Source organism: Pithys albifrons, chromosome 10 (genome assembly GCF_047495875.1).
Source record: "Pithys albifrons albifrons isolate INPA30051 chromosome 10, PitAlb_v1, whole genome shotgun sequence".
Classification (NCBI taxonomy): Eukaryota; Metazoa; Chordata; class Aves; order Passeriformes; family Thamnophilidae; genus Pithys; species Pithys albifrons.
Window position 1 is genome coordinate 24,910,486 of NC_092467.1, and position 13,727 is coordinate 24,924,212.

At 47.2% G+C, this 13,727-nt stretch overlaps 1 protein-coding gene across 2 annotated transcripts; it reads left to right on the forward strand.

The window, feature by feature from the left end:
- The first annotated feature begins 494 nt into the window (after window positions 1-494).
- LOC139676566 (cytochrome P450 4B1-like) lies at window positions 495-12,382 on the forward strand. Of its 2 annotated transcripts, XM_071565652.1 has the most exons (12): window positions 495-743; window positions 4,608-4,752; window positions 5,417-5,461; window positions 5,998-6,125; window positions 7,645-7,769; window positions 7,885-8,036; window positions 8,605-8,711; window positions 9,217-9,407; window positions 9,908-10,041; window positions 10,657-10,721; window positions 10,926-11,008; window positions 11,642-12,382. In XM_071565652.1, the coding sequence occupies exons 1-12, from the start codon at window positions 564-566 to the stop codon at window positions 11,808-11,810; spliced, it is 1,524 nt and encodes a 507-aa protein (XP_071421753.1). In that variant the 5' UTR covers window positions 495-563; the 3' UTR covers window positions 11,811-12,382. The 2 variants fall into 2 exon arrangements, with proteins under 2 accessions (XP_071421753.1, XP_071421754.1); XM_071565653.1 differs by lacking the exons at window positions 495-743; window positions 4,608-4,752 and adding an exon at window positions 5,211-5,319.
- Window positions 12,383-13,727: the final 1,345 nt, after the last annotated feature.

Below are 13,727 nucleotides of genomic sequence, written 5' to 3' on the forward strand. Positions count from 1 at the left end.
GCAGGGAAGCGGTGCCTGCCCTCGCCCTGCCACAAAACCGTGCCAAAGCTGCCACGGTGCCCGCCCCCACGCTAACACGGTCTGGCATCACCAAACCGGCCCAGTGCCGGGGAGATGCTGTCGCGGTCGGCTCTGGGATGCGGCTCCACAGTGCCGGCAGCGAGGAGGAAAGGAGCGAGGGAAGGAAGGGGGACGGGAGCAGTCAGCCGAGACGCGGGATGGGAATGGAGGGAGGTAAAGGTGAAACCTTGTGAGGCAGGAAGGTGCGATGAAGACCTCGGGAGGGAGGAATCCCAGGGTACGGTGTTTCCCTCTCTCCTCACCCTGCAGCCCCGGCACGGAGCGAGCCGATGCCAGCGGCGGGGAATCAGGGCGGGCAGCAGTTCACAGCCGGTGTGGCAGGATTCCCGCGGGATGCTCCCTTTCCCTTGCCTCGCCTTCCCTCCCAACAAGCGCTGCCGTGATTTGGCAGCCGCTCGGACTCTGGACCTGCCTCTCCGCCCCGCATTGGCTGCTGCCGCCAGGGACACGGGAGGCAGCCGGCGGCTGCTCTCACCGCGGCGATGAAGCTCCTCTGGCTGGGCGTGGATGTCTCCAGGGTGCTGCACCTGGCCGCCGTGTTCTGCCTGACATGCCTGCTGCTGAAGGCCATCCAGCTGTACCACCGGCGGCGGGAGCTGCTCCGGGCGCTGGCCGACTTCCCCGGGTACCCGACCCACTGGCTCTTCGGCCACGTCCACGAGGTGGGGGAGAGCCGGGGGGAAGGAGTGCGGGGAGCAGTTCCCCCGAGGGGCGGATGGGGTTTGATGCTGGTAGGACTGGTCCCTGTGGTCTGGAAGAATTGCTCCTCCCAGTCCGGGGGTGAGAGATGGGCATCAGACAATCAAACTGCTTTTTCTTCCTGTGATACTTAGAGAGCCTGGCTCACGCATGGCTCACACAGGCTGCTGCAGATTGCACGGTGAAAAGGGGTGGTGGCTGGCTCGCAGGTAAAGAAAGCGGTAATATAGTGTGGCAAGGGCAAGGTCACCCCAGGGCACGATCCGGCAGTGGTGCTGGAGGCAACAGAGTTGTGTTTCTCTGTCCCGGGGGCTCCATTATCACCTCTCTGCTCCTCTGAAAGACAGCGCAGGGCCGCTGCAGGGCTGTCCCTGTGGCGATGAGCTGATGTGATGCTGAGCAGATGCATGCTCCTCTTGGCACCCAGAGGCACCTTTTCTCTCTTGCCGGCTTGCATCGTCTTCACGGACAGGTGAGCCAAACAGGGCATTAGCTACTGTGAGTCATGTTTAAGACACAAAACGCATCCCAGGTATTCCAACCAGCAGAGGGAGGGATTGTAAATCCTCTTAAAGTGGTGTTAAAGTCATGACTAACTCAGCACGCGTACATAGGTGAGCCTTGTTCTGGGCATCGGTGGCATGGATGACTTGCTCACACATATCACCGTGTTTGCCCTGACAAACAGATTTCCACAGCTCATTGGCAGCTTCATGGGGAGTAACTGACCCTGCCTAATGCAAAAAGGCTTTTTCACACATGCTAAAGGCTGCTTAAAATCACCCTGACCTCTGTTGGCCTCTGCTGATGCCCTGCCCTGGCCAAATCTGCAGTGTATTAAATAACTGGCACCCTGAAAATTATCTGGGAAATCATAAGGGGACCTCCCAGTGCTTGTCTCTGTGCCGTGGCAGCTCCAGTTTTGCTGTGCTGGACAGGACAGGCAGTCTTTTGGCAATGTAAGCATGAGGATGGGCCAGTTCAGGGCTTTGTTGCACTGCCAGTTAAGACTTTAAAACTGCAATTAAATAAAGTATGTTTTCATTTGTTAGGTGGGACTATTCATCCTGGAAGGAGATTTAACCATTTGTGCTAACCACTTGCTCCCATCATGGCCAGGCTGTTCATGCTTTGACCTTTACTTCAGTATTTTTTGAAGAATTCCTCTTTTGTGAATTTAATAATTTGCTGATTAAATGCTGCTGAATTCCCCAGAGCCTAGCAGTTCACTGAGCCAGGAAGAAAACTGGCAGTGCTCTGGGCACACGCTGAATACAAAGTTTGTACACACCTCAGAGGAGGACCTGTGAGCTTTATTCAGGGAGAGCACTGACATTTCCCGTTCTGTTGATTTAAGTGATTATTTGCCAGTTTTGATTCAGGTCAGTTTAGAATCTCAAATATATTTGTCATGCTTTGGGTGGATCTCTTGGGAATACATCACTTTGTTTTATAGCATTTTCTGGATATTTGTCTCTGCTTATCCAAGTCACTCAGCAGAAATGGCATTAAAATATCAAGAGAGGTTGTGTAGAGCTGTTCAGTCTCCCTACAGCGGAATGACTTAGTTAAAACCCAGAGTGTCAGCTCTGAGCTGGCCAAACTGACTTCCTCCAGTCAGGGCTAGTGGAAAGTTTACTTAGAGGAGAGCAGAGTATTGTCAGTCCCTCATCAGCCCTTTAGCCCACTTCAGCCCTGTGGGGAGATGCCAGCTTGGGTGTGGCTGTGTACAGCACAGCTTTGTGCTCAGATTTCAGCTCATGTGTTGGGGTTTTTTTTCATTTGCTATCAGTGCATAGTCATTAAAAGTGCTTTTAAACCTCTTCCCAGATGCTTTTAGTGTTGGATCCATTTCAAAATTCGCATTTCAGATTAAGATCAGGCAATTACCTTCCTTCCCTAGACACAAGTGGGTGTTACACTTACAAGGGAGGAAGAAGTGATGGTTTTTCATGCAGAGTCTGGTATTTGGAGTCCTGGTTAGGGAGCAAGAGCTTTCCATTTCTGTTCCTCTGCAGCTTAGAGGACTTTGCACCCTCTGTTCCAGGAGCGCTCAGTGCCGCAGGTTATTCACCTTGGAGTTAACCTCTTCTCTCAGATAACCCCATCCCACCCTCTGTCAGTGCATACTGAGGCCAATGCTTCAAAAACAAGGTTGGATGCAAAGGCTTCCAGTATTAGGACTTATGCCAGCAAGACTTGCTCAGCATCTCCCAGTTACCTCCATTTATGTTTTCTGTGATTCATGCTGTGAGGAAGCACAAGTAGCTGTGTGTCCAAGGGACTTCCTCATGTTAAGTATCACTCAGCTAGAGGCACTGTGCCAAGCTCTGCTTCTGCTGGCATTGCTGAAGGGGTGGGTGCTGGGGTGGACTGCCTCCTTTTATCCCAGACTTGATCCCTGCAACCAGAGAAATTGATGTTTCTCTTTATTAAGTTCAAAATCCTTAACTTGAGCAAGAGAAACTGAAGGTGAGCTTTGTGCCAAAAATAACTGGATGTAGTTCATCATGTTGCTGAATGTGGGAGACACACAGGATGTGCTGCAGGGACCTCCCCAGCTGATGAGGAAGGGGGTCTCAGCCTTAGAGCATGAACCTGGATGTGCCCCCACAGAACCTGTGCAGTGCCCTGGCAGATACCCCGTGATTCCTGAGGACCCTCTTCAAGACAAGCCACAGATGGCTGATTATTTGATGTGGGTGATTATTTGAGTTCAAGCCATGTCCTGGGTTGAGAAACACGAGCCAGACTAAAAGCTGAGCTGAGATAACTCAGCACCAAAGCAACTGAGCAAACATTAAATTTATTCAATCAATAGGGTGACTTTGAATCTGATTTCTGCACCAGTACGCTGATTTAATTAATCTTTAGGTTTCAAGTTAAAGCAGCAGCAGCTATGTCAGCCCTAGCTTCTCAAAATCCTTCCCTCTCCATGTTGGCCTAGAGTAGTTTCTGTTCAAAGGAAAAAGAATTCTTCATTGTTTTATCTCTGATTTTTTTACTTTCCCTGTGACTGTGGATCATTCCACTGATCTTTCTACTTGTTCTTTGTCAATTGCCCATTTAATATACAACAACACAGGCTATAAAAGCAATAAAGCGTTGATCATTTTTGAAATGAATCTACCAGTGCTGCTGATATGAATGCTGGTGCTCATATTAATCCTCAGATTGCAGCTTCCAAGGATGGGAGATATATCTTTCTGAAAACATCATCTCTTAATTGCCTATAAATTGAAGTCCTGGAAATCAATGAATTCTTAATTTAACCTGATTAACCAGTGTTCACTTCTCTGTACACTCCATGAGTGACTTTGGACTCATTCTGTTGAATTTTGCTAAATGGCTGGAGGATGCTGTGGCCCGAGTTTCCTAGTCAGGAGGCATCACTGCACTGGGTAGACAGCAGTGATGCTGTTCGCTGCTGTAAAAGTGCTGCTGTATTTTCTTATGACTGCAGGGTGCTAATTGCTCAGCCATGTGCAAGTGGGAATGTATTTGCACACCACAAAATGCAGATGCTGTCTGGCACAAATCTGAGTCTTCTTTGGCGTCACCATGGAAAATGAGCAGATAATGTATGTGGGCTGGTAGGCACCACCACTGTATCTAAGGATGTTCTCTATGGTAGGGTCAAGTGATAAGGAAGAATTATTTTATGTGAGCTTCTCATACTCTGTAAGCCCAGAGTAACAATAGCTTATTCTTCCTTATCTGGTTTTGTGATCAGAAAGACCTTGAACTTTAAAGAGAGTGTATTGGGAGATTCTTTATTTTTTCTCCAAATCTATGTATTCTTTCTCATTTTACTTCTCCACAATTAGTTTCTCAAGGAGGAAGAGGTGCTGGACAAGGCAGAGATCTGGGCACAGAAGTACCAAAATGCTCACCCTATGTGGTTTGGAAGTTTCTCGGCATTCCTGGTTGTCACCAATCCTGACTATGCCAAGGTTCTATTGGCCAGAGGAGGTGAGAGATGATGCCTACCATTGTGGAGCAGCAACCATAGCTTGCAGATTTCTCGTGGCAGCCCCAAAATTTACAGCAAGGCAGGGTTTCACAGAGAGGTTTTCTTGCAGAAATCTTCTAAAGAAAGGCATGGAGAGATCCCTCTCCTTCATGCCATACCCTGAATGCTTCAGCACAGGGCTGCAGGACTGATTGTGGGCCCTGCAAATCCATTGCTGGAAAATCACACTTCCTCAAGTGTTCCTTGAAAAGTTATCTATTCAGTGCCTGACCGCAGCAAGGAGAAGACACCTGGGAGCTTTCTTTCTCAGCTCAGAGTCCTGGCTCCTTCTCCAGAGAAATAACTTCAGTGCATCAAGAAGAAAAGGTCTGAGCAGTGCTGTTTGGGAGGGTTAATCATTTAACACACTGCACAGACTTTGAACTACCAATATTCTTGTTTTTCCCAGTGTGGGCATCTGCTTTTATACATGCTTATTGCAGCTGGTACAGATCAGAGTTGTTTTGTGGTGAAATACTAATGAGTTCTGCAGGAACTAATGAATTTTGCTTCATACCCAACCAAAAGTGAGAGGCCAGAGAACAAACAGTTCAGATACAAACCAGTGGGTTGATGTTACTGAAACATTTACCATTTTATTTCCTCTTTATGTTTTTTTTACAGATCCCAAGGATAACATCAGCTATAAACACCTTGTTCCATGGATTGGTATGTATTCCCAGGGCTTTACCTACCAGGAATGATTCTGAAGTTAGTAAAAAAAATCTATAAATAAACAACATTGTGTTTATTCCTTGATGAAGTTAAAAGCTTCCTGAAATTATCATATTTATTGGAAAAAGTGCTAAATAGTGCTATTTCTTTAGTTTTAAGAAAAGAAAGGTCAGGCATAGCCATATGCACAAATGAGAGCCACTTACATGTCCATAGATAGCAAGGGATGGTGATGGGAGAAGCTTAGATTCAGTGGAGGACTGGTCAAAAATACACCTACTGTTCTGAACTTCTCTGCTCCAGCAGTGTTGGTGTTTCTTTTCAGAGGCAGCACTCTGTCCATTCAGTGAGCAGGGCTTTTGCTCAGTTCTAGGAACCCTGGAGCTGACAGCAACATTTGGGAATAATCTTTTGCAGCAGCTCGGACAGCAGATTTAATCATGCTCCTTGGAAGCAGAGGCTGTGCCTGCAGGCAGGTGAAAGCAGCCTGCTTGTGCCCAGCAAAACATGCCTTGCCTGTGTTTCCCCAGGGAATGGATTGCTGATCTTACATGGGCCAAAATGGCACCAACATCGAAAACTCCTGACTCCAGGGTTTCATTACGACGTCTTGAAACCGTACGTGTCCCTGATGGCAGAGTCTACTAATGTGATGCTGGTAGGACTCCTGTCTGATACTCCTCTCTCTGCCCTGTTTTCTTTTCCCTGATCATGACTGGTTACCAGGTAAATGCTGGAGCATGGTCTTCTTTACCTGGTAATTGTAAGGACGCACTGTCCTGGCAGCCAGTCTTTGTGAATCACCACAAATCCTTGCGCACGAGTTGGAAGGAATGAGCAGGTTGAGCCTCCTTCCAGTGACAGTGTATCTGGTACTGCCTTGGGATCTGTGGCTGAGATTTAAGCATTAATGTTACTGCCATCCTCAAACTGCATGGTCTCAGTCCCATCTGCAACTTCTTTTAAGGTGTTTTTGTAAATGAGGATTTGAAGTAAATAAAGGTTTGTAATAAATCCTGAAAATATAAAAGCTGGAGCAGAGATATGCTGTGACCAAGTTTAAAGGATATTATTTGTTGCCAATATACCCATGACTGGATTGCAATCCCTGGCATGCCTCATACTCAGTGAAACTGCACTGTTCTTCCATCCATTGGTGCTGGACACCATGAAAACCAGTATGAAGTATAGGTGAAGGGCACCAGGCTTTGTGCAAGTGAACTGGCAGGAATCTGGGTGCTGGATCTGTTCCTTCTACTTTGCCTCCATCACTCCAGCCTCCCCAGCTTCAAATGGGTCCTGACTGGATCCCTTCCACTGGCCTAAGGACCAACCAGGAGTCGGGGGCAGGAGAGCCAGGAGAGCTTTTGCAATGCACACAAGCACCTGTAAGTTTAGAATTCCTTGCAGACAGTGCAAAGTGCCTGTTGTGGGAGCCCATACCACCAGGTGGCAGTCGTTGCATGTGCTACAGACATGCAGCTGTCCGTACAAGCCTGATTTCATGCTGTGGGAGCTCAGATCTGACCATGCTCCTCCCTCCCCTCCCTTTCTCAGCTTTTGAGTCCACTGGTTCCTTACAGCCACAAAAGGACAGAAGATTCAACATCACCTCATGTCTGCTGGGCAAGAGAGATACTATTTATAGTTTCTCTAGGAATCCCCTGTGGGAAGAGTTGAGCAAGAGCTCCCATGTTATATGCTGGAAAACACAATGCCAGAGAAATTGTGTGACAGAGAAAAAACCTTGGTCGAAAGTTTGCATCTCAAGTGCCAAATTCATATGCACTTGAGAACAGATGCAGTGAACCCAATGCCAGCATATGCTACTCTTGTGCAGAAAACACAATATATCCTAAGAAAGACTTTGGTAGCATGCCCCATCACCCAGAAATGCACCTGTCCTGTCCTTCTCCAGGGTGCCTTTGGCCAGGGTAGGATGTACCAGGACTCACCACTACCAGGATCCAAGAATAGCAGCTGCCTGATGCAAATTTTGTATTAACCATCCCACTCTTGGCTTCTCCAAAATTTTGATGGCAACTAAGAAATCCATTTCTTTTTTCCCCATTTCTCTGGGATAAATCCCTATCTGAGCATTCATTTAACCAGAGTGTGACTGCAGATCATGCAGAACTGACCCTTGCTTTCTTATTTCTGTCTCCTTTGTGCCCTAGGATAAATGGGAAAAGCTGATCACAGACGGGAAACCAGTGGAGCTCTTTGAGCACGTCAGCTTGATGACTCTCGATAGCATCATGAAATGTGCCTTCAGTTGTCACAGCAACTGCCAGACCAACAGGTCAGTGCTGGCTGCCCCAAACTGTCAGGAAGTTTGCAGCTCAGAAGGGAAGTGGACAAATTGCTTGTCATAGTGCTCCCAAATTTACAGGCATCCACCATTCCCCTCTCCCCAGGAAAAACACCTACATCCAGGCTGTCTATGACCTCTGCCACATGGTGCACCAGCGCCTCCGCATCTTCCCCTACCACAATGACATCATTTACTGGCTCAGCCCCCATGGATTTCGGTTCAGGAAGGCCTGCCGGCTTGCTCATGACCACACAGGTATTCCCTGCCTTCATCCTCTCCCAAAGCTTTCAAACAGGGTGAGTGATGGCAGACCAGAGACAATTGTTACCTCCTTGCCTGTGCAGTGATCCTGCCTGGAGCATCAGAGCAAGAATTCCTAATCTTGAAGCAGGGTCTGATCTAGACATAAAACAAGGGGGTTTCACAGCTCCTGGGTTATTGAACTGGAATAACAGAGGAATTCCCCTCTGGGAACACTCTTGCTAAATGACCAGAGACTGATGAGACATCAGATAGGCACTGCAGGCAACACCAATGCAAGGAATGATTTTCTTTTCCAAGCCAGGTGTGATTTTAATGCATGAAAGGTGTGTAAAATAGGCTGAGAAACCTGTGGTGGAAAAAAGTTTGCAGAAAATGATAGCCACGTATGTGGCATTTGTTGCCATGCTGCTGAAAATGCCAAACTACCTGGGATGCAGAAGCACATGTCAAATGTGTGGCTGAACATAGTTCACCCCCTGGCGTGAGCTTTGCATTTGAAGGATCATTTGCAGTTTGGCATCTTGTGTTCCAGATGAACCTTTAACTCTTTCTCCCCTAGACAAAGTGATCCATGAGAGAAAGGAATCCCTAAAAGATGAACGGGAATTTGAGAAGATCCAGAAGAAGAGACATTTGGACTTCCTGGACATTCTGCTGTGTGCCAAAGTGAGTGGTGAGGAGTGCATGTGTGGCAGGGCACAGGGAGCAAAGCCAGTCTTTGCAGGGTGCCACAAACCACCAGAGAACCTCAGGACTGCACAAACCATTAGAAAAATTAGCCCTGTCCTGCCCAGTTGAGGAGGGACCAAGGTGATCCAATTTTCCATCACTGAAATGTTGGCACTGTCTTTTAAGGAATACAACATGCAGAGCAATTTCTTAGTCCTGGTGGCTTAATATGGGAGGATATAGAGATTTATAAGTGAAGGGAAAGGAACCCTGCATTCAGTGGAAACAGACATAGGCTTAATTTATATATATCCCATGGGCATCATCACACCCCTTTGCAACAGCTGAAAGAATATAGTGGTCCTTCCTGGCATATTTATGTATATATCTAAAATATGTATGTACGTGTGTGACATTATAAGATACATAATCTATATGTTATATATAATATATATATAATTTATATATATATGGGCCACTAAGAATGTGTCTGGTCTGTTAGGATGAGAATGGAGCTGCACTCTCCAATGAGGACTTGCGTGCCGAGGTGGACACATTCATGTTTGAGGGCCATGATACAACAGCCAGTGGGATCTCCTGGCTCTTCTACTGCCTGGCATCACACCCTGAGCACCAAGCACGGTGCCGGGAGGAGATCCAGAACATTCTGGGGGACCGGGAGACAATTCAGTGGTAAAGTTGCACATTTTCTCAGCTGGTAACTTTTTTGCTATATCTGCCATTTCTCAGTGAGCAATGTCTTCAAGGCTCAAAAACTGGGTAGCTAAAGGTTGCTGCATGCACAAGGGCTTCATAGGATGGAGCAGCTACTGCATTCTTCAGCTAAATCTGCCACACTGGAAGGGGAAATTCTAAATGCTATACTAAGTCCTGGGCCACCAGCATTGCTCTTTGCTCTCTCCTGTTTTCTTACCACAGAACATCACGGTTGTGGCTTTTCACCTTTTGCTGTCACTTTGCTCTTGAGCTTGTTCAGAGGTTAAGGTTATTCTGAGAGGTGTTCTGGCATCCCCCAGCTTGCAGCAGCCTGTGGTTGGACATTGTGGGTCCCTCTGCACACCCTGTCTGTTGCAAGAGGATCTGCCCAGGGGGTTGGTGGCTGTGGGGCAAGGGGCCTCCCAGTGCAGGGCAGTGAGGAGAATGTGGGGCTCAGCGTGCCTCTGCCCCAACAGGGAGGACCTGAGCAAGATGACTTACAGCACCATGTGCATCAAGGAGAGCCTTCGCCTTTATCCACCAGTGCCTGGTGTGTCTCGGCAGCTCAGCAAACCCATCACCTTCCCTGATGGACGCACTTTGCCAGAAGGTCTGTAAATCCCATTCCTGCTTCACACAATTGCGCTCTTGGACATCAGCTGCATCCTCACTGCCTGTCCTACCTCTGTGACCTGTTCCTTGCAGGTACAGATGTTCAGATAGGGCTCTGCAGATCTTGGCATCCTGTTTGTAGACTGAGGTCTGGGCTGAACAGCAGCATCCCTATGATGTCCTTCCTGCCACCATTGCCGTAGGGCAGCCATGCCAGTGCCAACCCCTTCTCTTCCTGGCCAAGCACAAGCTCATGGTTTACCTGTTGGCAAGTGGTACAGGGGGACAGGAACTGGTCCCATCCCAACTTGTGCATGGCAGTTGTCCTGTGCTGCTGCTTTCCTTCTTTGATTTGACATATAATTGGGCCGTATTGGAGGGGGAACAACGTGCCTACGCTGCTGGTGCCTTCATCATTTCCGGTGTTTCACTGCCTATAACTAAACAAATAGAAAACTTTTAGTTTTCTGTGAATCCAATGACAAAACTGATAGGTTTCCAGATGAAAGATAAGACTACAATGATTTAGACAGACCTTTGGGTGAACATGCTGCAGCCTTCCATTTTGTTTCTTTGTCAGTGAGCCCTTTTCTCCTCCTCCATTTCTGTACAGGCACCGTTGCTGCAATAAGCATTTACCTCATTCACAGAAACCCTGCAATATGGAAAGATCCTTTGGTGAGTCTTCTTTTGCCCTTCTAACAATTTTTCCTTTTTATGCTCTACCTCTTCCTATATCCCCTTGACCTTTTAGCAGGACAGCAGAATTCTCTGTCCAAGGGGTTCTTCAGAAATTAAAGGGTGTCACATTTCTGAAGGTAGCAGACAGTACTGTGTTCCTTAAATAATCACCTTTTCTTGCTCCATATTCTTCATTTGCAGGTGTTTGACCCTTCCCGGTTTTCTCCGGAGAACATCTCTGGGAGGCACTCTCACGCCTTTCTGCCTTTTTCTGCTGGAATGAGGTAAAGTGAATTGAACACTGAAGGAGTAGTACACAGAGATCACCACCTAAAGTCCTGGCCCTGCAGTGTTAAACAGTTCATGAGCAAATAACAAGCATTTGTGCTACAGAGGAATTTTGATACCAGTAGATGAGATGGGAAGGCAACATTGCCATGCCCCTTCTGGGTAAAGGGAACTGGGTTCCAAAGCTGTGGAGCATCCTGCTGGTATCATCTGGGGAGCTTGCAGCATTCTGAGTTCATCTGCTCTCCTCCTCTCCTTGGTGCAGAGACTCCATCCCACACTCCCACCCTTTGATTCCCCCTTCTCCCAATCCTTCCCTTTGCCCTGTGCTCACCCTGCGAAGGCAAAGACATTGCAGACCCTTCCTGCTTGGAGACCCACCACCTCATCTCTGCTGGCTTCTTCTTTGGCTTCCCCATCTCACTCCTTCTCCATGCTCATTGAACACATGCTCATGAGCTCCAGATTGCCCCTGCTCAGCCCATGCCCTTGTTTTCACTACACAAAACACTGCCTGGGGCCTCCTGAGCGGCAGAGGTTAAGGCTGTGTGAGAGGTCTGGGATTGGCCCAAGGGATTTGCTGTGCCCAGCACTGAGATGGAGTTGGCTAAGCTGCTGTTTTACCACAGGAACTGCATTGGGCAGCAGTTCGCCATGAACGAGATGAAGGTGGCACTGGCTCTGACCCTGCTCCGCTTCGAGCTCTTGCCTGACCCCACCAATCCTCCCCTCAAAATAACTCGGATCATTCTTCGCTCCAAGAATGGAATTCACCTGCATCTAAAGAAAATCTGTTGATGCTGGAAAACATCCTGCCTTCACCAGAGGGAGGAACAAAGCAGATGACAGGACAATGTTTCTCTGGGGCAAAAGTGCAGGGCAGGATTTGGGGATGAGGATTCCTGATTTCTGTGCTTCTTCCAGGGCTGAAAGCCCTTTCTGGGCCTAGGTAGCTGGATTGACATTGTACAGATCCATTGTCATCTGCTTCAGAGCACTGAGCTCGGAGCAGCCAGGTATGGCCATGCTGTCCGTCCCCTTGCCCTGCTGTAAGGGCTGGCCTGACCTGGCCTGAAAACATTTGCATCTTCCTTCCTAACAAATCCTGCCTTCACACTCATGTCCTGACCAGATCCATGACCATTTTCAGTCCTGCTCCATTGTCAACACCTTCCTCAGTGCCTAGAGGTCAGCCCTCCTCTCCTGCAGCAGGGGCAGACCATGGCAGACCTCTCTCTCACTTCTCACACTCAGTGAGTCTCTGTTTTGTTGAAAGCACTGATTCCAGTTTGGGCTCTGAAATTCTGCCCAAACTCAAAATATTCCGTAATGTTTGTCTTAATAAACCAGTAATTTTTCCTGCAACAGCAGCTGTGGTGTTTATATTGTTGATGCTTGCCTGCTTTGTCACAAATGCAGTGCAAAACCCCTTTAGAAACAAGAGATAGAGAAAAAGCCCATGATTCACAAGAGACCACCCTGGAGATATCTGGCCAGGCCAGGCAACTGCCCATGGGTCTCCAGCCACAGCAAACACAGCAACTCCTCAAACAATTTTCAGTTAAAGTTTGGATAGTTAGAAAGGTGAGGAGTTTTTCTCTCTTTTTTAGTATTATTTATTTTCCTAAGCTGATAAAGTTAGGAGAGTTGCATCCTTGAGGTAGACTGGAGGACACCAGAGAGCTGTCTTCTGCCTCTGCAGGAATCATTATTGGGGTAGAATATCACACATCAAAGTGTGAAATCACAAATGCTCCTGTTGCAATTATCATCACAGTGATGTCAGCTGTGGTTCCAGCATTGTGAACAGGCTGCTGTGCACTAAGACAGCAGCTTTCAACTGCAGAGGCCAGATTTGCAGGGATGTACTGGGGCAGGCCAGAACACCCACAAACTCCAGCTGACTGTTCCCACCTCAGACGTGAGGTGCAGCTCTCGAGTTGAAATCAGAATTATCCTTGCAATGGAGAGAGACAGAGTATGCTTACTAAAATGTGAAATGTTATAAAACTGTGAGACACCACAAGCTATTTGTGGGGCCATATCAGGATACAAAATTGTCTTGATAAATTGAAAAACTGCTACAGTGAATGGGATGTGAGTCCATAAGAGCAGGCACAGGCATTGCATGAAACCAAGAGAGGAAATGACTGATAGGGTATTCTGTAGATATAAGAGACTCAAAAGGTAATATGAATCAATAATAACCTGCTATTGCAAGCAAAGCAAACATCATACTTGGATACATAAACACAAGTATTTCTCAAAAATTTTTCACTTGCATCTCTTTCACTAGCTGAAATGAGACAATGTCCTTCAGCCCTGTTGGAGATTTAAGTATAAAGGCAACAGCATTTCCTCCAAACTTACATAATCTAAAGTGCAAAATGAGAAAACTTTTAATCAAAATAACTGAAGTCACTAGAAGGAAATTACATCTGTATCAGATGCAATTTTCTTTTAAAGGTAAGATTTGAAAAAAATACCATCTAAAGGGGAGCAGATGAACCTTGGCATTCAAATGTGAAACATTAAAGCAAAAGCATCTGAGCAAGAGCAAAGGTTGAGATCATGGTGTACCCACTGAAAGGGAGTAGGTTAAAGGGAATCAGACTAGGGGAACTTGGCATAACAGTCCTCATGTAAAATAAATGGGAGCTGCTAAATTGCATTTAGGTAAATACTAATTACATAGCATAAAGACTCCCTAAAGCT